Source organism: Barbus barbus (genome assembly GCF_936440315.1).
Source record: "Barbus barbus genome assembly, chromosome: 8".
NCBI lineage: Eukaryota > Metazoa > Chordata > Actinopteri > Cypriniformes > Cyprinidae > Barbus > Barbus barbus.
Window position 1 is genome coordinate 27,627,622 of NC_136736.1, and position 26,981 is coordinate 27,654,602.

The 26,981-nt window shown below is 36.1% G+C and overlaps 2 protein-coding genes across 6 annotated transcripts; both read right to left on the minus strand.

Annotated features, from left to right (window-relative positions):
- Window positions 1-493: 493 nt before the first annotated feature.
- Window positions 494-12,388, minus strand: LOC306874159 (tropomodulin-1-like). Of its 5 annotated transcripts, XM_079423980.1 has the most exons (11): window positions 12,104-12,371; window positions 11,047-11,242; window positions 9,426-9,582; window positions 8,797-8,916; window positions 7,433-7,522; window positions 5,996-6,126; window positions 5,778-5,885; window positions 4,534-4,677; window positions 4,263-4,407; window positions 3,646-3,751; window positions 592-2,678 (listed from the first exon to the last, which is right to left on the minus strand). In XM_079423980.1, exons 2-11 carry the CDS (start codon window positions 11,161-11,163, stop codon window positions 2,660-2,662), a joined length of 1,137 nt encoding a protein of 378 aa, XP_079280106.1. In that variant the 5' UTR covers window positions 11,164-11,242; window positions 12,104-12,371; the 3' UTR covers window positions 592-2,659. The 5 variants fall into 5 exon arrangements, with proteins under 5 accessions (XP_079280107.1, XP_079280109.1, XP_079280110.1 ...); XM_079423981.1 differs by lacking the exon at window positions 3,646-3,751 and having other exon boundaries at window positions 494-2,678; window positions 12,104-12,388; XM_079423983.1 differs by lacking the exons at window positions 3,646-3,751; window positions 12,104-12,371 and adding an exon at window positions 12,079-12,101 and having other exon boundaries at window positions 494-2,678.
- Window positions 12,389-12,520: 132 nt separating this feature from the next.
- LOC306874244 (tudor domain-containing protein 7A-like) lies at window positions 12,521-26,173 on the minus strand. The gene is made up of 18 exons (XM_079424146.1): window positions 26,113-26,173; window positions 24,279-24,486; window positions 23,104-23,248; window positions 22,389-22,548; window positions 22,242-22,321; window positions 21,581-21,759; window positions 20,081-20,502; window positions 19,673-19,936; window positions 19,379-19,565; window positions 19,197-19,308; window positions 18,782-18,984; window positions 18,531-18,665; window positions 18,359-18,442; window positions 15,567-15,701; window positions 15,208-15,318; window positions 14,681-15,111; window positions 14,404-14,564; window positions 12,521-13,244 (listed from the first exon to the last, which is right to left on the minus strand). Exons 2-18 carry the CDS (start codon window positions 24,483-24,485, stop codon window positions 13,024-13,026), a joined length of 3,237 nt encoding a protein of 1,078 aa, XP_079280272.1. The 5' UTR covers window position 24,486; window positions 26,113-26,173; the 3' UTR covers window positions 12,521-13,023.
- Window positions 26,174-26,981: the final 808 nt, after the last annotated feature.

Here is a 26,981-nt window from a genome sequence, read left to right on the forward strand (position 1 = left end):
GCATTTTCCATTCATCAAAAAATCCTGGGTAAAAAAATAATGTATCATGTATTCCACAAAAAAAAAAACAGCTTTACCATTACAGGAATAAATTAAAATAGAAAATAATTATTTTCATTTGTATTAATATTTTACAATATTACTGTATTTTTGTACAAATGAATACAGCCTTGGCGAGCATAAAATTCATGAAAATCTTTCAATAATATTAAAAAAATCTTACCATTATTTTGAACAGTAGTGTATACTTCCATATTAACAATTGATTTGTCACTGCAGTAAACTAAAAATCTGTTTTTTTTTGTTGTTTTTTTACTTTAACCAGCAATTTCATACCCTCTAGTATACAGCGTCTATTAAACATTTATATACATTTTTGATTAAACTTCTGAAGAAAGTACAAAGCCACAAATTATGTTACACATACAAAGTCTCCATATTCCTGGTATTGTGCAGCCACTATTAATAAACCAGACCACAAAGTGGCACTGTTGGTCATTCTAAAACATTTTAATCTTCTGCATATAAATAGTATTCCTGATGCAAAGCTATTAATGTGATTAAAAAAAGGTTTCTGCAGAGGGCAACATTTCCACACATTGTTTTCAGTCTTTATTACCTCAATAAACCACATACAGTAAGGTGCACTAACAAAATGTACATGCGTGCACCAGCCCAGGCACTCAATGGCAATGATTATGGTCCTGAGTCCAAACACAGGGCAAGACAATCAACAGTGAATTTTCCCTTTTTGGTTTTGAACAAGATGACGGCCCCAAAAGTCCTATAAATGCTCTGTCCTTTAAACAGTAGGAACATGTTTACATCCATAAAACATACGGACATTTATTGTGCTGGGAGAGTGTGAAGAGAGGCCCGACCACGGACAACAAATATCTGAGACACACACACACACACACACACACACACACTCTGCTAAATCACTGCACATGACAGATCGCAAATGATGCCCAGTCTCAGGAAAACTGCCAAGAAATGACCAGGTTTCACTTCTCAATCAAGACGCATCAAAAAGAAATTATATTTAGCAAAATAATTGTATTGTTAAAATCATTCAGTGCAATTTTAAGTATTCCTGTACAAGAGCTCAACAGTGCGAACATTTGCAACTAAAGATAGATGTGTGCAAACTGTAAAATTAATTTAGGAACATATTTAATCGAATATCTTAATCATATTAAGGTTTTAAATTTGGGGCCGGAAAGCAGGAATCATGAAATTGCCTAATGTGATTATCTTCAAAATATGGCTTCATTACATAAATACGTTTTTCCAGGAAGAAAGAACTGCAAACATTAACACATACAGATTTGACTTTTATCAGCACAACAATCTGTTTATAGCAATATATATTTATTAAATAAAGTTTGAAGCAAAAAACAAAATCTTGATAGTTTTATCCTAAAACTAGAAATAATTTTCTGATGTTCTTAAAATATAATTTCTTTTGATTTTGGGTGAAATATAACCTGGAAATTACTTCATGAGAGCAGGCATAGGCAATAGCACATATAGTTTTATTATAGGTTTTCTATTGTGTGTTACGATTCTCACTTAAAAGTAAAAAAGCATTTCATGAGGAAGACTATAGAGAACACTGTATACACACCAATCACAATCATTTAATGATAAGTGGTTATCGTCGAGAGAGACCATTAGTATATGAGAGATTTTACTGCTAGTTGTGTAAAATGAAACACAGCTTGCCCTAAACATGAAAAGGAGATTTTTCCCTCATTAAACATAGATTCATAAATATACTGGAGTGGTGCAAATACACAGATCTTAGATCTTATACTGTCGTCAGGTAAACAACAGGTATGTTCACACTGACAGTGATTTGCAACGACTGGAAATTTGTATTCAATTTTCAACGCAACTATAGGCGACATGAGCTGTTTGGCGACTTGGCGATGCGAGTTTATACAAATATACACCAACAATGCACTCTCATTGGTATTTGCTGCATAACAAAGTACCAGAAACCACCAGTACAGTGACTTTCCAACAATGAATTTGTATAGCAACACATTTACCAGTTGTTTAACACAGAGGAACAGCTCAAAATTATAGCATTTCCCAAAAAAACACACAGTACATGCTTCTACTCAATGTGTGCGAGAACTACCACTAGAGTGAGACTCAAACTGGCCCGGACAAGGCAAAACCACAGCTACAATCAGTCAAGTTTGAAGTTTGATGCTCTTGGTGTGCATCCAAACACTGCACAATGGCTGGCTTTAGGGTCAAACTGTTTACAATGGGAAGATTATGTCAACTGAGAACATTGTGATAAATTGAGGGTCATTTTCATCTTTACTGCTTCCGTCAACACAAGTAGATGATTTTTCCTGCTAATGTTATGGCAGGTAGTTTACACATTTTTAAAACACTCTGCCATGAGTAACTGTGTCTGGTAAACAGAGGGTGGTGCCTTTGGGTTTCCAGATCTGAGGCTTTGAAAAAAGGCATTCTGATTTTAATGTTTCCTTTAGATGATTTTGTGAGTTATCTGTGGAAGGGCCAGAAATGAAGGGAGGATATGGGATGAGATGGGGTGTGATGCAGGTCCCAGGCCACAGAGGGTTCCTGATGCTGCTACACGTTTGTCCGACATTTAGGAAAGATGGGTCCTTCTTCAAGCCTTCTCTTTCTTACTGCACACAAAAACAAAAAGGGTTGATCACTTCTGAGGACATAAAAATGTGAAATATTGAGGAAACTGCTTTCATTATAACAGTCTACAAATACCTTGACCATTAAACATTTATGTTTTGGGTTTTTATTTACACTTTTACTTGTCCTGCCAGCATTTCTGCTGACCCCACATTGGTTTTTAAATGTTTAATGTGTTTAAATAAATAAAATATATTACAAATATTTTAAAAAGCTAATATATATATATTTTTTAAAGACTTTTAAAAGACATTCTTACAATTTCTCAAAAAACCTCTATGCTAGACATTGGGCAATCCTTATTGCATTTGTAGAAAGACAGAAATGTAAAATTGCAATTAAAGGAATAGTTCACTCATTTCAAAGAGTAGTTTTTATAGGATTCAAAAAAGATTTGGAATATAGAGTACAAGTCAAATGGGCTACTTTTATGGTGCTTTTTGCCCTTTTTGGAGCTCAGTCACTTTTATTGAGACATTCTGATCATTTTTGCTTTGCACTGCATAGAAGGAAGGAAGTGATATGTTTAAAAAACAAAACAAAAAACAAATTTTAACATTTTGGGTGAACTACTCCTTAAAGAAAAAGCTCTGCATGCATAGCTAGCTGGAGGACATTTTCTATAATATTTTAGTAGAGTTGGCATCAGAATAATCTCTTAATGCAGAAGAAAGTAAAGACTTAAAACCTGAAGAAAACATTAGACAGCCAGATAAACAGCACAACAGACAAACAAACCTAGAGACAACCAGATAATGGAGAGAGATAGGTTTTGAATTCACTCTGACAGAGAAAAATGCGGTAGTTGAAGTGGCAGAAGGTAGCTTGAGGAAAAGTACAAAAGTTCAAAAGGATCCAGAGGCTTGAGGGATTGCGAGGAGGCAAAAATGAGCCAAAAGACAGCAGGTAGTGCCCAGAGAGAGAGAAAGAGGGCAAGACTCTGTTTACTTGGGTTTCGTTGTGAACTTGAACTTTTTACAGAAGGCTCTTTCCAGCTCAGGGACTGACAGAGTGAATGTGATTGCGCCGACCGAGTCCGACCGAACTACACGTGCTGGAAATACATACATGGCATGAAAACACCAGTACATACACTACCATTAATACTTTTATTCAGTCAGGCTGCAATAAATGGATCAGAAGTGACAACATCCAATTTAATATAAATGCTGTTCTTTTGAACTTTCGATTCATCAAAGAACCATAAAATTAAGCAGAACAAATGCTTTCTACATTGCCAAAAACAAGAATTTGTTTCTTGAGCAGCAAATCAGCATATTAGACTGATTTCTGACAGATCGTGTGACACTAAAGACTCGTCAATTGTAATAATATTAGACAATATAATTTTTAATAGTATTTTAGACCAAATAAATGCCAAAAAAATCTCCCACATCCCAAACTGTTAAATGGTAGTTTACCTATTTCAGCAAAACTAGCATACAAGACCACATTTATGCATATTTCAACAAATATACACAATTAACACCAATAAATGTTCATTCTGAAATACACATACAAATACCAAATTCGACTGAATCTATATTAGTGTGTGTGTTTCTTACCCAGATCATTGTTGTTCATCATGGCATTAGATCCACGCAAGCGTGGGCCCTGCTGGGTGAAGTGGTATCCAAACTTCAGCAGAGTAGTGTTCTTCTCCAAAATGTTAGCTATTTCCATTTCAACCTTATTACCTAAAGGCTGGCTCTGTATAACATATAAAAACACACAGGTTATAATAACTCTTTTCATTCTTTCTATTGCTCCTCCTATGATCAGTACAGATAATGGCTCATGACTTTAGTCTGTGTATGTGTGTGTGTGTGTGTGTACCTGGTTGTCAATCTTTAGCTCCAGCAGTGTAGTGTTGCTCTTTAATGATTCCACGAGTGCCAGAATTCCAGTTCCAGTAATGAAGTTTGACTCAACGTTTAGACTCTTCAGAGTGGTGTTCATTTTCAGCATGTCTTCTAGTGCCTGGGAACCAAACAACATTAAACGTTACACTACACTACTGTTCAAAAATTCAAAATTCAAAACGTTGAAAACAGCTGTGCTGCTCAATATTTTTGTGTAAACCATGATACATGATTTCAGGATTCTTAGAAAGTTCAAAAGGCATTTATTTTAATCCATTTAATGCATTCTTACTGAATAAAATAGTTCATTTGAAAAAGTCAAATGGTAGAACAGTAGATGAATAGTGTACTTAGTGAAGTAAATCTCAGAAACAACACATTAGTACGGTGGCCGAGAAGTGCAAAACAAATCACGATTCTGAAAACAAAACAACAAATTACAAACGCAAATACAAATCTAAAAAACAAAATAACAATTCAGAAAACATTATAACATTAAGAAAACACAATGACAAACCCGAAAACAAATGAACAAGGCAGAAAACAAATTAACAAATCAGACAAACCGGAAGAGGTAGGTATAGTTTGAGACAGCGCCATTGGTTTGGGAATAGATTACTCATTGCTGATTGGACAAGATATCTGTCAATCAAGGTGTACAGGAAGAACCAGAAGAAGAACAGCAGAGTCAATCATTTTCAGCGTCAGCGCCAGTGGTGCAGATGGTAGAGCGTGTGTCGTTGTGTTTTTGGACGCGATCGACCCGGGTTTGAGTCTGTCTTTTGCCAAACTTTTTTTTTTCTTCCTTTTCAAATCTCGTATCACATCGGAAAGGCATTTATTTTCAATAAAAATTAAGGAAATAATCCAAAAGGTAGGGTGACAGGCAGGTAGGAAAGCCAATTAAAACGCTCGGACCGAGCGTTTTGATTGGATGAACATTTCTTGGTCCTATACCTTCCACAGAATATAGAAATACAGATAAATACATTTAGACCACTTAACTTAATGATTGCTATCAGGATGTGAAGAGACTTTCAACCAGAATAACAAAAAATGTTTCTGAAGACAATCACCTATCGCATCTTTAATTGTTATAACAAGGTCACAACTCCAAAAATTATATATAAAAATAGGCTGCATGCTGCATTTTCTTTTTGGAAAATGCTTTTGAAAAATCTGAATTTTGAGAATGCTATGCTTCTTTATGTAACTCACAAAGGCCACAGGATCGTTACTTCTGGTGCCAACGATGCTCAGGCGTTCCACAACACTGTTTCCTTTGAGAGCTTCAGCATACCCTTTCAAAGTTGGGATTGGAATATTCTACAAATCACCAAAAAACAGAGAGGACACATAACGGGGGAAACCATCAAAACATATAAAGACACCATGCAACAGAGAGTACAGTATAAATAAATGAATGAAAGTGGCACCTTGATGTTGTTTAGGTTGACCTCAACAAGGTCTGGATCATTTCTCTTGATTCGCTGTAGCGTTTCCTCTACATCTGTGTCATTGGGCTGTTCGTCTGGCACTGGTTTATACTGAGTGCACTGGATTACGCCTGTTTATATTATACAACTCTCAATTACAACAAATTATATGGTTCAGTGCCAGATATATAACAAAATACTATATCACATTGTAAAACTCTACACTGTATACATCTATTCACAGCAATCCCAAGCTACACTATCAAATATATATAACAATGCATTACATTTATAAAAAAAATTCTTAAAATTCATGCATTCCCTGGCAATCGAACACATGATTTTAACAATTCTAGCGACATGCTCTACTGTTTAAGCTACAGGAATGCTTTAAAGAAACTAAATATCAAACTAAGATGCAAAGAACGATAGCTCAAACACACTTTAAATCACCTGGAGACCAGCTGGTTAAAAGTAATTGCAATAATGGCTCAAACTACGCATAGAAGGTTTAGCACCATTTGTTTGCAGACGCGTTTGACATTCAGGCATGTTTAAAGGAATAGTTCACTCAAAAAATGTAAATTTGTTGAAAATGCCCTCTCAGGTCACCCAAGATGTAGATGAGTTTGTATTTTTATCTGAACAGATTAGGAGAAATTGAACATTACATCACTTGCTCACCAATGGATCCTCTGCAGTGAATGGGTGCCGTCAGAATGAGAGTCCAAACATCTGATAAAAACATCACAATAATCCACAAGTAATCCATATGACTCCAGTCCATCAATGAACATCTTTTGAAGCAAAAAGCTGCATATTTGTAAAAAAAAAAAATCCAACATTAAGGCATTTTAACTTCAACTGTCACTTCTGGCCAAAATACCAGCATATAAACCATAATAATGCTTTATCTAGTCAAAAAGTCCATCCCGTGTTGTACTCTCATGTGAAAATCCACCAACATATTTTCACTTGTAAACTGTGCTTGATCTGTGAATATTTCTCTCCTGATTCTGACCAAACAACCTTTTCCACTGGAAACAGCAATATAGAGGACTGGTGTTTTTAGCCAGAAGCACAAGTTTTAAGTTAAAAACATCTTGATGGATTGATTACACATGTTTAGCTTTTCATTAATTGATGGACTGGAGTCATTTGGATTACTTGTGGACTATTGTGATGCTTGTATCAGCTGTTTGAATTTACATTAAGACAGCACCCATTCACTGCAGAGGATCCATTTGTATCTGGATGAAGAAACAAACTCCTCTACATCTTGGATGGCCAGAATGCGAGTGCATTTTCAGCAGATTTTATTTTTTCAGTATACTTCCTTTAAGTGTAATCAATAATTCGATCATAAATGATTATTCAGACATATAAAAAGCATAAAATCAAACAAACACATTACAGGATGACTGAATATTCACTTACTGTTCAAGCCCTGTTTGTTGACGATAGTACTGCTGGCCAGTGCTTCGTAATACTGCTGATTACTCATCAGTGTGTGCATGCCCAAAATGGCTTTTCAAATTTACATACAGGGGAAAAAAGCAGAATAAGCTGAAGATTAAATAGAGGGCCATTTCCTTTATTTTATGTCAGAAAAATTTACAACATATGTAAATCATACGTAAAATTACGTTTTCCAAGATACCAACCCAACATTCACATTTACCTGACGACAAATATTTCAAGCAGAACAGTAATGCCATCAGATGAACTAGTGCAGAATAAAAAATGAAATTGTACAGCAAAACATCTGAATAGGGAGTCAAGAGGAAAGTGCAATTTATGAGTCTGGAATGTATACTGCATCTGATTCTTGACCCTGGGCCAAAGACAACTGAACTAACCTCATTCCCATACGAAGCTCCAATCTGTCTGTGAATATAAGCTGTTCAGACTAAGTCGACTCCTTAAATCCTGCTGTCTTTGAAACATGATCCCATATTTGAAAAAAATAGACCTCATTTTAAACCTCTCCATCATGCTAAATGAGAGCAAGTTAATGACTTGTGAGGTTTTTTTTAGCCAGCAGGAAAAACTTTGTTCCCCTTTTTTGGTAGCCATGTGTCTTTAGCGCACATGGATGAGTCATTGTTATGAAAGAAACAGAGTTCAAACTCGCATACGCAGTTTCAAGCATTGATATGTGCCCGCTAGTTCACCTAAAAACAAAAATTCATTATTAACCCTGTTGTTCCAAACCTGTATGATTTAGTTTTTGTTTTCACCTATGAAACACAAAACAATTTTGAAGAATGTTGCTGCTCATTGTGGTGTCTCAGAGGAAAGATAGTCAAACAAGTTTGGAAGCAACATGACGGTAAGTAAATGACAGAATTTTCATTTTTAGCAACCCTGAAATAACACTTAAATCATCATGCAGACAACATAATATTCTGAACATGCCATTCAAATACGGAACTACTGTTTAAGAATGTTTTTGGAAATGTTAGAGCGGCATACAATGTTACAAATAAACCTACTGGAATGATCCGTGGCTTAGAAATGGTGGAGCAGGGGAGTGGACAGAGAAAATGAGGAATGAAGATGTAAAAATGGAGTGGAGAAAACTAAAGGACAGACCAGAGAAAGGCACACGGTGAGATACACACACAGGAAGGGGGAATTAGTCAATGAAACTACAGATGCATTCACTCATTTGAATATGAATTAACATTAAAATTTGTGAATTGAATTACGTCCTAATACATTTATATTTTAAAGTCAAATTTATAAAATGGTTTTGGAATGGTGTTACATTAATTAAATTGCTGACATTTGTATTGTACCTGCTATATCGCACAATTCTGCATCAGTAGCACTAGATAGCGCCTCCTCTAGTTCAGGCTCCAGAGTGACATCTTCCAGGATTGGGTCAACAACTTTGGACTTAGGCACCCACTCTTTTCCTACATATGCATATTTACACACAGATATGGAGAGAGAAGGAAAAAATGCCTTCATTTATTTTTGACTGTCCTACATATGCAGCATCATTTCAACATCAAATTTTGCCCCTAAAACTATTTATTAAATGTGAGTGTTCTTGTTTAATGAGATGTGATATATGAATAAAACTAAAAAGTTAAAATCACTTCATGTGCATCATTTCCAATGCCTATGTGTAATTTAATTGCGTTATGTTGAATAAGTGTAAAATAGAAACTGTTTGTATTTAGGTTTCATAAAAGAGCTATGTAATTTCCGCTATAAAATGTCAAGCGAAAAGCTGGAAATGACAGTGTAGTGGCGATGTTTATAGCTATCAGGATAAAAAAGAATTTCTCCTGTGATGTACAGTATATACACTATTGGACTTTTTAGTTGACAAATTACAAACTAATGAGAGTGTGAAGAGTGTTTATGTCTCTAAAAGTTCCAAAAGTGCCCATGGTTCTAAATTTAAGTCACTTCTTGCCTCTTTTCTCGCCAGTGTAAGGAACAAGATCATCTCGGTCTGGATGTTCTTTGGCCTGTTTCTCCAAGTGAGCGAGGAGGTCATCTCTCTGGAAAGATCCGGTCGGAGCTTTCTTGGTCTGATCCCTTTGTCTGAATCCTGCCGGCAACAGTGCGTTCTGAAAACAATATCATTCATAAACATTAGATCTGTCATTAAAATATCATTAAAAAAAAAAAAAAAACAGAATGTAAAATGGTCCAGTACAGTAAAATATAAACTTCCCATATCTGGTATCTTAAGGTAATACCATTACTGTACATCGTACAGTGGCCATTTCCCATCAATGTCCTCTTTGCAACTATTTGATACAGGCTATGAGAGATTTCTGAAGCTTGCACTTAACTCAGGTCTTCTCATTTGCACCCACTTACAGAAAAGGCAAACTCCTCCACCACCACCTTAAATACATAGAGCAATGATAACTTTCTTCTAAGACAGGGCCTATCAGCCACAGAGCATGTGTACATATGTGCATGTTAAATGCGATGACAGAATCCAGAACACACAGCATTTCAGAGAGAACTTGGAGAGAACAGAGCTTTACAGGACACCTTAGTATTGTTTATTCTTAGTGCAGATAAAACTGAGCAAATGGAGACTCCAATTAATTCTAAAGTGACATTTAAAATCGTTAAAGTAGAGATTTCAACTGAAACATTTACAGCACGATTTAGTGTTTCGGGAAAGGCTCTGCTTTGGTGGGGGATGTTTAGTTTTTGTTACATATGAGCAGATTAACTTTTGTTCCAGCACTAGTATTTATGGTAAACTTCTGCACCTCTGGCTGAACAGTTTGGGAGAAGAAATTCTCTTTTCTCTCCTCTCTGATGCTGGACATTTATCCTACCTCCGTGTCTAAATCTGTCAAGAAGTGCTTAGATGCTGGAGTCAAACCAGATTCCTCAAGAGCAAATATAAAACTGTGGTCTGAGTGAGAAAAAGAACACATTCCCTAAAAACACTACACTGCAATACAACAGCACACGCTCCAACCCCTGTAAAATAACACAGTCCTCTCAAACTGACTTCACCATGATAGTCTAAACTCAGAAACGCCAGTGTGATACAACACAGTCCAGACAAAAACAACAACAACAGGAATTATGTGGTCTTCTCAAACAATAATAGCAATGCTCAACACATAATAAACCAGACTAGGCAGCAACACAGTTGAGTCAAACAAACATGATATGCAATAAAAACCCAATCCAGCCAAACAAACATAACTATGAAACAGTACAGTGAAACATTGTATAAATAAAAATGCCACTGAAACAACACCACCTAACAAATGATTGTACAACACAATACAGACAGAAAATCATTATACAAAAAACCCCATCCAGTCAAGCAAACAACATTATACTTAAAAAAACACACATCTTATAGTCAAAATACCAAATTTACAGAGCAGAAACAGATCAGGTTTTGCTAAAAAAAAAAAAAAAAAAAAAAAAGTTTTATTAATCTTTCATATTGTAAAGTATTCTGAGACAAATGAACTGTGTGAGCACATTTATGAATTGTGTTTCATTTTACAGAGCTCTTAAAGTCCAATTTTAGATTTAAGTGCACTTACATCTGGATCAAGCTCTTCGAGTTCATCTTCTAGTCTGCTGAGCTCTTCTTCACTGAGCTTCTGCAAGAGCTCATCCTCATCCACATCCCGGTACTTATCCAACTCTTTACGGAACATGGTGAATAAGATAAAATGCAGGAAGGGGACAGAAGACAATAAAAAAGGCAGGAACTCTCGACCCCCCCAAGCACAAGACCTTGGTAAAGACAAGAGAAACAGATTCATTATTAGGTCTATTCTATATAAAAGGTGCTGTTTGATGCTGGATAATTATGTTCTTCATGATGATCTATAGGTCAAGTCTATGATTTTCCACAGTATTTAAGTGGATTATTCTGGCCAAATGGAAAGCATATGAGTTATGGAGAGCGTACAGGTGTACTTCATCACAGTAACTGCTAACATTTAACAACCATGTAAAGCACAAATACTTTGTTTTACTATTTAAATACTTTTGAATGTCTCTTTCCCAAATGTTTTGTTTGAAAACTGGACTTATGCTTGCTTTCTGTAAAATACATGCTACATATATTTTAAAGAAATATCTACAGTAAGATCTTAAACATTAGAGTCATTTATTAAACTACATCTACACGAAACAAAAACTAGTCAAACTGAAGGCTGGCATCTGTTCTTCTCATCTCCATTGTCCTTGATGAATCCAACAGACAAGGACAATGACCAGCAAACTCCAACATACTATATAATGCTAATTTATTATTAACACACCGTCTTGACTAGTTATTATATACACAATTCTAGTTCCTCACACAAATTACTGTTTCACTACAGTTAATAAAAGTGCCATTAATGATTCTTGAATAAAAGTGTGTTGATTTTGACTAGGAGAGTAAAATAAAGATAAAACATAGGCTACTGTAGAAAATATATCATACATTCAATACCTCAAGCCAAAATTATTAATCAAATAAAGGCTATCTTATCTTCTCCGAGCTTCATCAGTCCTATTAATATACTTATTTGTATGTTTCATGGCTATGCAATGCTGAGGAAATCAAAGCGTGTTAGTACCGGAGCGCCTATCTTTCTCACTTACTTCAGACAGCGCTTATCCCACACTATATATAGCGCATGTGACAGCTGAATACTTTGACCAGATATGGTTCCTTTTCGGAGCCGCTAATTCACACACGTGCTGCTGCCTCAAGCAATGTATTCTCAATCCAAGGTTAATAGAAGAACAGCGCTTGACACGGCGGAGAAAAGTACAAATATTAAAAGCAGTTACTGCTACTGTCTTCTTTCAGCAAGTCCAGTAGTGGGTTGCGATCAAAGAGTACTTTCCCACAAACCCGGAGTAGCACAGAACATAGCCCCGCCCACCGCGCAGACCTGCCAATCAAATGACGCCAAACCTCAAGCCCACCAATCAGAGGATTGCATGGGTCACAAAACTCAAGGCTACATTTTTTTCCCCATATCAAGTTGCAAAGACAAATGACAGTCACCCAAGTGTATCTTGTTGTCTTTTTAATTCTCTGAACTAAAATGTTAACTTGGAAATAAAACAAACCTGAGCATCTGAACACAAATGTTCTTTTACAATTAGGCCATTTTCTGATTAGAAAACACACAATAAGACTGCAAACAAACCAGTGCAAACATCAATAAGAGTATAAACACTACAAGCAGTGGTGTCTCACACAATACACACATAAAAATCTAATTACTTAGACAAATGGCCCTATTGTAAAGACACAGAAAGGAAGGTTGCACAGGTATTAACGAGTTAATTTTGGGAATGGCATATTATTAGCAGTATTATTTATCATAACAGCAAAAACAGGTAAAGAAATCCCTTTTCCATGGCACTCAGAACGAAAACTGAAACAATTCTTGACCATGCATGAATAAAATGACCCACCAAACACATCTAGAGTCAATGCTCTTGAATTCTAGATTTCTTTAAAGCTCAAAGTTTCAGCATGGTTCTAGGAAAGGGAAGTTGTGACAGTCTCAAGCTGCTCTGTTGATCTCATCTAAAAACTCCACCATAATGTTGTGGATCCAAACGTCATTGTCCTCCAGTGTGGTGTCCACTAGGTAGACAGAGATTTTGCGCTCCCAGGGCCATTCCCCCTCCTCAACCGACTCGATCTGAGCCACCAGCGGCTTCTTTTCAACATGGTTCCGGAACACCATAGAAGCTTCCTCCGCCCAGACCCCTTGCTTGACACCTGAAAACAAACATTTCACATGCAAATCAGAAGCATCTACATATACTGATCCGTTTCGAGGAATTTTGCAAAAGGGCTGGGTGATAAATATTTACAATATATTTGATACTTTGTTGACAACATAAAAACTGAATCAGTATCGTGAATTTTTTATTTGACATTTTTATTTTGTTGTTAAACATACTGAAGACTATGCAAGCAAACTACGGTCATGATTAGTTTCAGATAAAAACAAACTCATTCTACAATTTGTTTGCGCAATCACTGAAAACTATTCACGGAAGACCCTGTGTGGCATTAGTAAGTATTAGTAAGAAAAAAAACTGCAGTGTAATATTACCATTTGTTATTTTTAATGTGTTCTACTGGTGTATATATAAAGTTAAATATTATTCCATGTGTTCTTTTGGTTAAAAAAAAATAAATATATATATATATAAAATGTTTAAAGGAATTACAGTTTTTACTGTAATTCCTTTAAACATTTTTAATATACTTGCCAACAATCGGCATTTTGCTGAAATATATGGCTATTCTAAAAGACATATAACCCTTTCAGAGCAAAGATGTATATCAAGCATATTTACAGTTCTTGCATATTTCCCCAGTTCTTTGCCATCTGCACTGGCTCCTGGTCAAATATCGTATCAATTTCGAAATTTTGCTTCTTAATTACAAAGCTCTCAATAATCTTGCTCCTTCTTATCTTTCTGATCATCTTCAAATTTACACTCCTGCATGCACCCTGAGATCCTCTTCATATTTTTCTGATTCAACCACGTATTAATCTGAGCAGTATGGGGTCGAGGACCTTTAGCTATGCTGCCCCTAATTTGTGGAACACTCTTTCCCAGGACATTCACAATAGCAATAGTTTTCACAATTTTAAATCTAGTCTTAAAACGCATTTATTTAAAAAGACTTACTTTTGACTGCATAAATGTGGATCAACGTTTATAAATGTTTTAATTTATTTTATCGTTTCTTGTTTGTATGGATTCTTGGATGTACGGTTTTTAGGATTACTTGTAAGGTGACCTTGAGTGCCATGAGAGGCACCTATAAATAAAATGAATTATCAAATATTAGTAAAAGGATGACAAATGATCAAGATTAAATAATTTGTTTCAACTCCATTTGGCTCCAGCTTCTCTCTTACCAGACAGCTGAGCAGAAATTCCCTGGAACGGCAGCTGTCTGAACTCATCAATGAGTGGCTGGAGCTGGGAATAGTTGATCAACTCATACTTCCCATAATCCAACTCGTACACAGAGACCAAGCCATTGGCTAAGACGCCCTTGACCAAAACACGATGCCAACTATAAATAAAGAGAGGTGATAAGACAAAGGGAGAATGAAGGGGGAAAAAAGGCAAAATTATTTATTCCACAGAAGGGTGAGGAAGCATAGTCCTCAAATGCCATTCATATCTCACTTGTTGTCGATTTTGGCAGCGTAGACATTATTCTTCTGGATGTTGATTTGGGTTACTTCCTGTTTATTGTAGAACAGAATCATTTCTCCCATCAGCACCACCAGCTTGTACAGATCCTGCCATGGCTGTAGCACAAAGTGCCCGGGGTGGCATGCAACCGACACAAACACATCCATGTTTTGACCGACCACTGGTAAGTCCAGCTGAGGGGGCAGTGTGAGGGCATTAGACTGTGCAGGAGCTGTATTGGGGCTGTCCCCTGCCTCGGGCAGATTAGGTTCGGAAACCCTTGTGATCTTGCTGAAGTGGATATCCCGCTTCCAGAATGGGCAGGAGGCAAGCTGATGGTTAACACTGCTCTGAAGGTCCTGGGCTCCATTACCAGCGAAGAGGTAGATATGCACAGTCCTGGTCTCATCAAGCTTCACTATCTAAACAACAAACATGCCAACAAATGGAAAATTTAGAGCAAGAAAATCAAAAATGAAAAAATATTTTTCGGTTAACAATAACTGAATATGCAAGACCTTCATGCAACTGGGGATTTTGTTGATGACTGTCTCTCTCAACCACAGAACAGCTTCAGGAGGCCAAACACTCCCATCTACATTCAGTTCCTCCAGAATACACTTTATAGCCTACAGATCCAGAAACATTTCCTTTCATTCATAAAACAGAATAATGCAATGCTACAAAATAAGCATGGTCCAAAAACACTCACTACATGCAAACAAAGAGTTATTTTATTAGTCAAACACAAGGGGAAAAAAAACTCACTGCTTGATTCATGATACAACTGAAACAATGATCTGCACACTCGTGGCAAGCGAGGAGGATGAATGGAAACAAATATGCAAGAAAATGACAGAGACAACTATGCATGTACCTGGGGTGGTATGGTGATGAGCTCTTTGAGGTAGATTGGCGGGATCTCTCTGAGTTCACTAACCTCCAGAGAAGCAGGAAGTCCCAGATCCAAAAACAGGATGTCCAACACTTGACTGCCATGAAGGTTAATGATCTATACACAGATGCAACACACATTCATGGAAGCAATGAAAATATGAATCGCTTTATATGTCTAGAATGACAGAGGTAAATTTTCGTCAAATAAAAATATGGTAAAAAATGTCTGAACTAGTGCCGTCAAGCGATTAATCGCATCAAAAATAAAAGTTTGTTTACATAATATACGTGTGTACACTATGTATATAAATACAAACACATGCATGTGTTTCTTTAAGAAAAATGTTGTTTATATTAAATATATTTATATAATATAAAATATAAGAATATAAACGTATAAATGTATATACATGAAAATATTTTCAAAATATATACTGTATGTTTGTGTATTTATACAGTTGTGGTCAGAATTATTGGAACCCTTGGTAAATATGATCAAAGAAGACTGTGAAAATTAACCTGCTTTGTTAATCCTTTTGATCTTTTATTTAAAAAATTCACAAAAAGCTAACCTTTCATTGGATAATAAGAATTTAAAATGGGGGGAAATATCATTATGAAATAAATGTTTTTCTCAAACACACGTTGGACACAATTATTGGCACCCCTAGAAATTCTTAAGAGTAAAATATCTCTGAAGTATACTCCCATTCATATTCACAATTTTGAGCACTCTAGGGTGATTATGAACATGAAATTATCCAGCCATGGCTTCCTGTTTCACAGAAATATAAATAGGAGGGAAAACAAAGCCCAAATTCCCTTAATCATCCATCACAATGATAAAAAACAAAGAATATATTTCTGATGTGCAGCAAAAGATAATTGAGCTTCACAAATTAGTGAAGTGGCTTTAAGAAAAGAGCTAGAGCAGTGAAAATCCCCATTTCCACCATCAGGGCAATAATTAAGAATTTCCAATCAACAGAAAATGTAATGAAACTGACTGGAAGAGGACGTGTGTCTATATCGTCCTAATGCACGGTGAGAAGGAGAGTTTGAGTGGCTAAAGACTCTTCAAGGATCACAGCTGGAGAATTGCAGAAAATAGTTGAGTCTCGGGGTCAGAAAACCTTTAAAAAAAAATTGTCAAACAGGCCCTACATCACCACATGTTGTTTGGGAGGATTTCAAGAAAAATTCTCCTAGCTCATCCAAAAACAAACTCCAGCATATTCAGTTATCAGACAGGACTGGCACTTCAAATGGGACTGGCTTCTATGGTCAGATGAAACTAAAAAATGAGCTTTTTAGCAGCAAACACTCAAGATGGGTTTGGTGAACACAGGGATAAAAAGTACCCCATGTGTACAATGAAATATACTGCTGTATTTGTGATGTTGTGGGCCTATATTTCTGCTGGAGGTCCTGGACATCTTGTTCAGACACATGGCATCATGGATTCTATCAAATACCAACAGATAAAAAATCAATAAGTGACTGATTCTATTAGAAATCTTATAATGGGCCATGTTTGGATCTTCCAACCGTACAATAATCCAAACACAAACCTCAAAAACAACACAAAAATGGGTCACTGAGCACAAAACCAAGCTTCTGTTATGACCATTCCAGTCCTCTGACCTGAACCCTGAGAAAATGAGTGAGGTGAACTGAAGAGAAGAAGCACCAACATGGAGCTGGGAATCTGAAGGATCTGGAGTGATTCTGGATGAAGAAATGGTCTCTGATCTCTTGTCAGGTGTTCTCTAACCTCATCAGGCATTATAGGAGAAGATTTAGAGATGTTAAACTGACAAATGGAGGTTTCAAAAAGTATTGAATAAAAAGGTGCCAATAATTGTGTCCAACGTGTGTTTGAGAAAAACATTTATTTCATAATGATATTTCCCCCCATTTTAAATTCTTATTATCCAATGAAAGGTTAGCTTTTTGTGATTTTTTAAATAAAAGATCAAAAGGATTAACAAAGCAGGTTAATTTTCACAGTCTTCTTTGATCATATTTACCAAGGGTTCCAATAATTCTGACCACAACTGTATATACACAACTACACGCAGTACACATTCATAATTAAGTAAACAAATTTTTTTATTTTGGATGCGATTAATTGTTTGACAGCACTAGTCTGAACAATGAAAAACATGGCTGAACAATGAATTTTAATCAGAAGACCATCTTTTTAGGGCTGAACTATGTGGAATTAACTTGAAAAATATGGGTGTTCATACGTGGGTACATTCTTACAGGAACCAATTCAAACCTTAAAAAAATATTTCCATTTATCAGAGGCCACATTTCCACTGTTTTTGACCATTCTTTGCGATAATTATGACAGTTATTATGATTAATAAACAAAAAATACATATCACATAATCACACTGTGAAATACATCTGCAAAATTATAATACTAATATTAACTTCTTACATTAACATTCTTCATTTTCAAGTTAAACGGTTAAGCTTATTTTGGTGGAAAACCACATGAAACCCTTAAAGCTTCTCATTTGTTTGTTTTAAAATGAGTTTTAAAATGCACATAAGCGACCAACTCCAGAACTGAGAACCAGAACTGTGAAACGAGCCTCTGAACATCATATCAAGAGGAGCACGTGTAAATTAATACAGTGCCATGCTTCACTCTAATTTCATATTCAGCATTGTTTCAATATATTGTGCAGCCCCAATTGTCACTGAACAAATGCCAGTTTAAATGTGTGGATGAAGGGAAAGAGTAGGCAGTCTTCTCACCTCTGCTCTCGCCCATTTGCCTTTGTATTTAGCTAGACACACTTTCCCGCAGAACGGTTTGGACACCAACAGCTCCCATGTTAACTTAGAAACACATAAGATAAATTTAATGCTCTAGCAATCATTTACACCTCCTAACAGAAGCCTAAAAAACCGAATTGAACTATTTTACCTGAGAGATGAAGTGTGCTTCAATCTTGTCCATGATGTCTTTGAGTTTGGCCTTACCTCGAGAAGGCAACTGACAGCAAATACTGCCATCAGAGCACACATTTGTCACGCACACGTTTGTGTACACGCTGTTCACCTGAATAAATGGAGGATAGGGGCATTATTATTTATTCACTTTGTAATTATAGAAATGATTTTCTGAAAATGTGCAGGAATTTAATATTCAAGTGATTTTTTGTAATTCTGATAGACCTGTAGAGGATTCTCCATCGACTTATCATGCAGGGCTTTCAAGCATACAGCATTCACATTCACATCCTCGTTCTCAGAAGTGTCATACAGCACAATAATTGGTGTGTCCTCTCGCTCCAAAATCTCAACCACTAGTGTTCGGCCAACAGCTAATGACTCCAGTCTCTTCAGAACTACTCCATCTGTACTGAACAGCTCCAAACCTAACATTCAAGACCGTGAAAGTGAACACAAAATTACATCACATATTACTCTCACACATATGGAAGCTTACTTCACCACAAAATAAAAACATAAAAAAGGTGATCGCGACTTTCTCTCTCACAATTCAGACTCCTCATAATTCTGAGTTTACATCTCCATACTTTACAGCTTCCATACTCACATATACACAAAAGCCTCTGATGAGTATTACCTGCAAGTTGGCATGTGGTTGCCTGGAAGGGAAGAGTCAGGAACTGATCCCTCAGTTGTAGTATCTTCTTCCTGCTGACCACCTCAAAGAACCCGTGATCCACACAGTACACCTACGAAAAGGGAAAAGTTTGAATTACATCTAATGCAAACTGACTTTGTCTTATACACAGACTCTGATACCTTCACAGTGTCCTCTGTGACCAGGTGGACCTGAGCTCTCAGTACTGCATCTTCCTCTATAGCAACTGCCACCAGTTGTCCAATTTTTGGGGAGAGAAGACATAGTCCAGCTCCAACTGTATTATAGAATTGTAGCATGGCCTCCTCCAACACCTCCAGAGCTTTAGAGTAGCCTTCCCCAACAAACCTGAAAAATAAGACACCATCATGAATCCACAAGCTTAAATGATCCAAATGATACAGAACTAGAGAGGAATCTTGAATCTAGTAAAATATTGGTTTTGTGAGCTCTACCTGAGAACAATATTGTCTGTGCTGCTGACATCCATCACCAAAACGGAAAAGAACTCTGTTGTTGGGATGATCAGAGGAGGTACACATGTGTTGCCAGTGTAGGGCAAAACCAGCAGTGGTGGGTGAGGACGAGGCTGTGTCTGCACCTGGCATGGTAGTGCATACAGTATGGCTCTCTTTCGATTGTCTGGCATGGGGTACTCAACCATACATGTATTCGCAAACAGAGACAGATCCTCCAGCACATACTGTGGAAACACGCACCTGAGAGACAAGACAGGAAAAAAAACACTTTCACTGGGAAAAATAAGCACTGTGGTACTCTCTCATACATTATAGTACAAATTGACAGCTAGTACTCAATAAGGATGCATTAAATTGGTCAAAAGTGACAGAGCTCAAAAGTACCCAAAGGCCTCCTGGAAAAGTTGTGGAAGTGCATGAGCCCACAGGCCCTGGTTGTATTTATTGAGCAGCTGCCGCAGCTTCTGCTTGATCTCTGGAGTCAGAGGCTGGTGAGAAGGTGGAGTGGAGGGAGGGGTGATGGGTGAGTGAGGGTGAGCTTTGGGTGTTTCAGGGAGATTGAAATCCAGCTTGGTGGAATTGGGCGATGTTGGGCTCAAAGGTGGCTGGGATTTCTGAGCTGAAGGAGGAATGTTAATGGAAAGAGTTCTGAGGATGCGGGTAGTTTGCTGGGCAGGTGTTGACTGTTTTGCGTTAGGAGACTGCTTGCATGGAGCTACAGCAGGCACAGTGCTTTGTTTTGGGGCAGGTTCCACGACAGGATACACCAGACAGTCAACTATTTTATTGCTGCCTGGCTTTTCAACCTAAGGAGATAATTGAAAAAGAAAACGTAAAGCGTCACGTACCATATAACAGTCAAGAACTTTGTAACAAAGGAATAGTTCACCCAAAAGTGTCAATTGTAATAATTTATTCATCCTGTATGGTTTTTTTCCATAAAATGATGGTTTATAGTGACCGCAGCCCACCATAAAGACATTACATATTATTGAGTCAGCATGAGTGTATGAAAAACATTTCAAATATTACTCAAATAACAAATACTATTAAATACTATACATAAAATAATTTCATTATTTTTATTTTTATTTAATATTTAATCGTTTTGTGTGATTTTGTCATTTGGACCATGGACCACAAAACCAGTCTTAAGTAGCACAGGTATACTTGTAAAAATGGCCAAAAATACATTGTATGGGTCAAAATTATCGATTTTTCTTTTATGCCAAAAATCATTAAGTAAAGATCACATTCCATGAAGATATTTTGTAAATTTCCTACCGTAAATATATTAAAACTTTATATTTTGATTAGTAATATGCATGGCTAAGAACTTAATTTGGACAGCTTTAAAGGCGATTTTCTCAATATTTTGATTTTAATTTTTTTTGCACCCTCAGATTCCAGATTTTCACATTATATCTCTGCCAAATATTATCCTATTGTCCTAACAAACCATACATCAATGGAAAGCTTATTTATTCAGCTTTCAGGCAATGTATAAATTTACATTTTTATTATGACTGGTTTTGTGGTCCAGGTTCACATTTTTATGTTTTATTAATATGCAGTATGTATTTAGTTGAAATTTATTTTAATTTCAGTTTTATTTTTAGCTCAGCTTGAGTTTTCATTCATTTCCAGTTAGTAATTTTAGTGCTCAACTTTGACTTTCAATTATTTGACAAAGCAACATTTCTCTCTCTTTCTAAGTTTTTCCATATAATATTTATATTTATTCTAATTTAATTTTATATTAACAAAAAAGTTAATAGTTTTAATTAATGATAATAACACTGATCAAGATCTTATTTAAATTTGAGCAGATAGATTGATTAATTTTAGTAGTCAGCATGTGTTTGTGTATTTTATTTCTCTCACAGTGCAGATGTGCGTCCATGTCTCCACTTCTTTGTACATATGGAGCTCTTCCTGGAACATATTCTTATAGAGCTGAGGGATTTTTGACAGCCAGACTCCACTGCAGTACTTCTGCAAAAGCTGTTTAATTCGACCCTGAACCACCTCAACATCAGCACTGTTTACAAGCTTTTGCTGAGCTGAAGAAACAACACACAATCAAACATCAAACTCAAGTTGACTGAATATCAAAAACAGAGATAACAAAATGTTAGGCTACATCCTGAAAGAAAACAGATTGCTGCAGTGATGATTTTTTTTTTTAAAGGCCAACACAAAAGTTAGCATCACCCTGGTTCCTTCGACAAAAAAGCCAACAGGGTAGTACCTTTGGCTTCTGGATTATTGCAAAAAATAAGCTCTGTGACATAAATATAATCGCCAGAAGTTAGGGTATATGCAAACTAAACCACAGATGCATGACTTTCCAGCTTTTAGGACTCATTCCTTTATCATCATTATCAAGGTAGAAAAAGAAGCCTAGTTTAAGCATTCGGTTTAGTAATAAGTTTATTTTTCAGGCTTCTGTTTAAATAATAAAATGTGTCTCATCCAACTTTGCAATTGTCACGAGGACAATCTGAAAAACAAAGATTTTTAAAAGAACAAAACAGAGATTTACCTGGTGTCCCACTGGTCTTACAAGGCTGAGTCTTTATCTCCGTATTGACCTTGCTGGGTGCAAATGTTTTCCCCTCTAACCTGAAATCACATACTGTGTAAATGTTGGGATGAATGTATTGAGAAAGTGTTGTCTCACGTCACTCACCCTGGTGACTTCCTGTTCAGCTGCCGAGTAGGAACTCGGGAGGAGGGGAGGTCAGTTCTGTAAATCTGCCGCTGGTTAGGGTAAAAACTAGACTTGGATGCAGCGCTTCGAGCAGGATGAGTCATGTGGCCCGGTTGCCGCAGAGACAAGCGAGGTTTGACTGCGAAGACCAAAACAGTTAAACCATATCAATAAACAAGCACATACCTCGAAGGGCTGCATAACAGAGTGCAGGATGCTAAACAGTTCATAGCAATAGCGTGTAATTGTGACTGACTGGCACAGATATACTCAGCACAGATATACAGACAAGCTTGGTGGGCAAAAGTACAGCAATAAAACCTTTCATTAGGTCCCTATTGGGATGTGGGCAAACAAACTAGGTTGTAAAAGAGTTAATCCCACTATGGAGGCATTTAGATTAATGTGGTTATTAAAGGTGATGTTGAAGAAACTTCAAAAAGACAACTAAAGAAAACCATTTAAATTTTTTGTCACTAGCAAGAATATCTAAAAACAGGTTTGCACCTCACACAATTTAAGCTCAAGTTCATTTTAAAATCTACACTATTAATTTACTAATTGCAGAATAATATAAGTTACATTTACATCTATTCATTTAGCAGATGATTTTCTCCTTATCTAACTATGAAAATGATGTGATATCAGTCAAACAGTATATCTTTCTCTCTGGATTTTTGTTTGTGCACGTTACCGTTAGGTGAAAACAGAGATGAAGACTTCGCTCTCATTTGAAAGTTCAGTAATTTAGAGCAGCCAGACTTCTTTACATTCTTCTGCCGGGCAACCAGCTGTGCGATGTGTGCCGTCTCCTCACACACACCAGCAAAACACATTACCTACAAACATACAAATAAAGTCCATCATATTATTGCTTGGTGCTGGCATGATGGTAAATAGAGTAATCAATAAATTGACTGATTTCAGGTCTTAAAAATCGTTTTTAGTAAGTTTACTTTTCTATTTTCTGACATTTCTATTACAACCACACAAATTCACAAAATCTGAAATCAGTTCACCGTGGCTTTATTAATCCAAACACATATACACACTACGGGTAAGAAGTTTGAAATATTTACAAAAACATGTTTGAAAGCCAAGGCTGCATTTATTTGATGAAAAATGCAGTAATAACAGAAATACTGTGAAATATTACAATTTAAAAGAACTGTTTTCTATTTTATTTTTTTCAGCAGCCATTACATCAGTGTTGCATGATTCCTCAGAAATAATTCTAACGTGCTGATTTAGTGTTCAATTATTAGAAATGATTGCTGGCACGCTCTTATTAATAATGGTTCTTTTTATCATCAATTTGATCAATTATCAATCAGTTACTGCTTAATATTTTTGTGGAAACCACGACACACTTTTTTTCAGGATTCTTTAATGAATAGAAAGTTAAAAAAAACAACATTAATCAACAAGTATTCTTGAATATATTTTTAAAAAGTAACCCCAAAGATTTAAAAGTGGTGCTTCCCAGTTTCCACAAAAATATTAAGCGGCAAAAACAATTTTCAACGTTAACAATAATAAGAAATGATTCTTCAGCAGGCAAATCAGCATATTAGAATGATTTATGAAGGATCATGTGACACGGAAGACTGGAGTAATGACTGATGAAAATTCAGCTTTGCCACAACAGGAATAAATCCCATTTTAAATATATTAAAACAGAACACAGTTATTTTAGACTGTAATAATATTTCACAATATTAACGTTTGTATCATATTTTAAATCAAATAAACCAGTACATATACCTTTTGACCAGTAGTGAGCATGTATACATATTATGCTACAAATACATAGAATACTATCTTATATTATCTACCAAAATATATGAAGGTGAAAACTGAAAACAGCACCTCTCCAGCACTGGAGCGTTCGAGCCGCACCACACCGGGAATGCTGCGCAGAAAACTCTCTAGACTGCCGTGTCCAAACTGCCGGTAAGGGATCACCTCTCCTGTCAGAGCTCGGTAATCTCCCTGCAGACGGGTCATGGCCACACCGTGCTTACTGCTCTGAAGAACAGCTCGCAGCATCTTCTTCACCAACTCCACGTCACTCATCCTGCACTCAAACACAAAGTCAATCCAATGAAGACACATAACCACGTCCAACACAGAACAGACAGCTCAGCATTACTGAACTTACATTTACATTTATTCATTTAGCTGACGCTTTTATCCAAAGCGACTTACAATTGCTATATATGTCAGAGGTCGCATGCCTCTGGAGCAACTAGGGGTTAAGTGTCTTGCTCAGGGACACATTGGTGTCTCACAGTGGATTCGAACCCGGGTCTCTCACACCAAAGGCATGTGTCTTATCCACTGCGCCATCACCACCCCAAACTATACAGCATTTTGGGCATCGCAGACAAACTATACAGCATTTTGGGCATCGCAGACACATTCAGATTCAGAGTATAAGCTACCCAAAACTGCTTTGGTTTATAGTTAGTTATGAATGTGGTTATTACTTAACGCTTAGAGCTTATATAACAACAAAGTGCCCATAATGTACCCAACAAAGTCCAGAGTTAATCCCAATACTCACATTTCATAAATGAAACATCACATTATGTTCAGGTCAAATATAGTAACCATAGTAAAACTTCCTGATGGGAAGTCGTGGCCAAATGGATAGAGAGTCGGACTTGTAGCATGAAGGTCACAGGTTTGAGTCTCACTGCTCCGGGTGTGTGTGTGTTCACTGCTGTGTGTGTGTTCACTGCTGTGTGTGTGCACTTGGATGGGTTAAATGCAGAGCACAAATACTTGGCCACACTTCACTTTCACTTATTAAAAATAGCCTTTTTCTCATTAATCTTAAATAATGGTTGCACATATTAAATCGATTTGTTGTTATTGTGTGTTTTCACTTTTTCTCCTTTTTTAATGTATGAAAATAGCATAAATACACATGTGACCCTGGGGTAATAAGTACCACGGGTGTATTTGTAGCAATGGCCAATAATACAGGGTCATATGGGTAATAATCATTAGGATATTAGGGATGTAAAGATCATGTTCCATGAAGATATTTTGTAAATAACAAAACTTAAATTTTTGATTAGTAATATACATTGCTAAGAACTGTTTTTTTTTGAAGAAAAAAGAAGAGTTTTTTCTAAGAAGAGTTTTTTGTGCACTTATTTTCAAAATCTCAGCCAAATATGATATCCTAACAGCCCATACATACATCGATGGAAAGCTTATTTATTCAGCTTTGATTTTGTTCAGACGAAGTATAAATCAATTTTTTTTTTAAATTAAAAAAAATGATTTTGTGGTCCAGGTCAGGGTAAAACAAATGATCACGTTACTATTGGAAAGATTTCTCATCATGTTTACAGTGTTATCCTTCACTTTTCTCAATCCTACATCGTCTCTAAAATGCAGCCCACAATATTTTACATTGTAAACTGGACTAATCTTGGTATCAGTCAAAATATTAACCATACACTTATGGAAAACATGAGCATTAATTAACTCAAATATCAGAAAGAAGACAGGCGGGAAGGCTAATTTTCATCAGACAGTAACATTAACTCAATTAACTATCTAAACAAACGACATAACTGATTTAACTTAATTATTCTGGTTCTTTTTGCTTGTAAAGACATTCATCATTCCTAAATCATAAAAATATCTCCAAAACATTATTAATCGAAGCCTCAATAACAAAACTCACCTGAATGTCTTATTTTGTCTTCACACTAATTTAGCCGTAATATCGCGTGCGCGTGCACGTCAGACGTCATCGGAAAAAGGACTGAGGTCAAATGTCAGACAGACGTAAAAGAAAATAAAAATGATCTAAGATGAATACGTGTACGTGATTTAGCCTACTATTCTATGTTATATACTTAGCAAATAAATAAATTCCAAAGTCCTTGAATAGGCTTGAATAAAGGGCCAGTCAGCCATACTTTAGGATAAAGAGTAGAAAATTGTTCTTCAGCATTTAATATTGTGAACACCTTTTAAAATGGATAATCTTCCTCTGTTAAGGTGCTGAAGGCAAAAAGTGATAAATAAAACTGCTACGAGAATTCAGGGTCTTGCACCAGTGTCTACTTACTAAATTTAAAAACTTTAAAAAAGGAATCGGTTGAGACATGTTGCAGTCACCTACAATGTGCAGATTAGGCATACTAATACAACGTCATTATGATAAACATATGCTATCTTGTTTATCACAGTATTTTGGGAAGGGATGTAAGAAATTATTTTTTTGGAGAGCATTTTTTTTTTACTTTAAAATACAAAGACGTTGTATATCAGACCAACATATAAAAATAAATTCACACAGACATCTATTTATCTATTTACTTAAAAAAATAAAAAAGTAATTCTAAACATAGCAATACAATATTCATGGCCTTAGAAAACTTTGGTAAATAAAACACTATGGTAGTATCACTTTTTTGACATAAACCATCAAATTAATTTACCCAAACAAAGCTTTCACATTCTTTATTACAAAACACTATTTGACTAACAAACACGTAATCATTCAAATTGACCTCGAATGTAGCATTTTCTCAGTCCAGTCTTCGA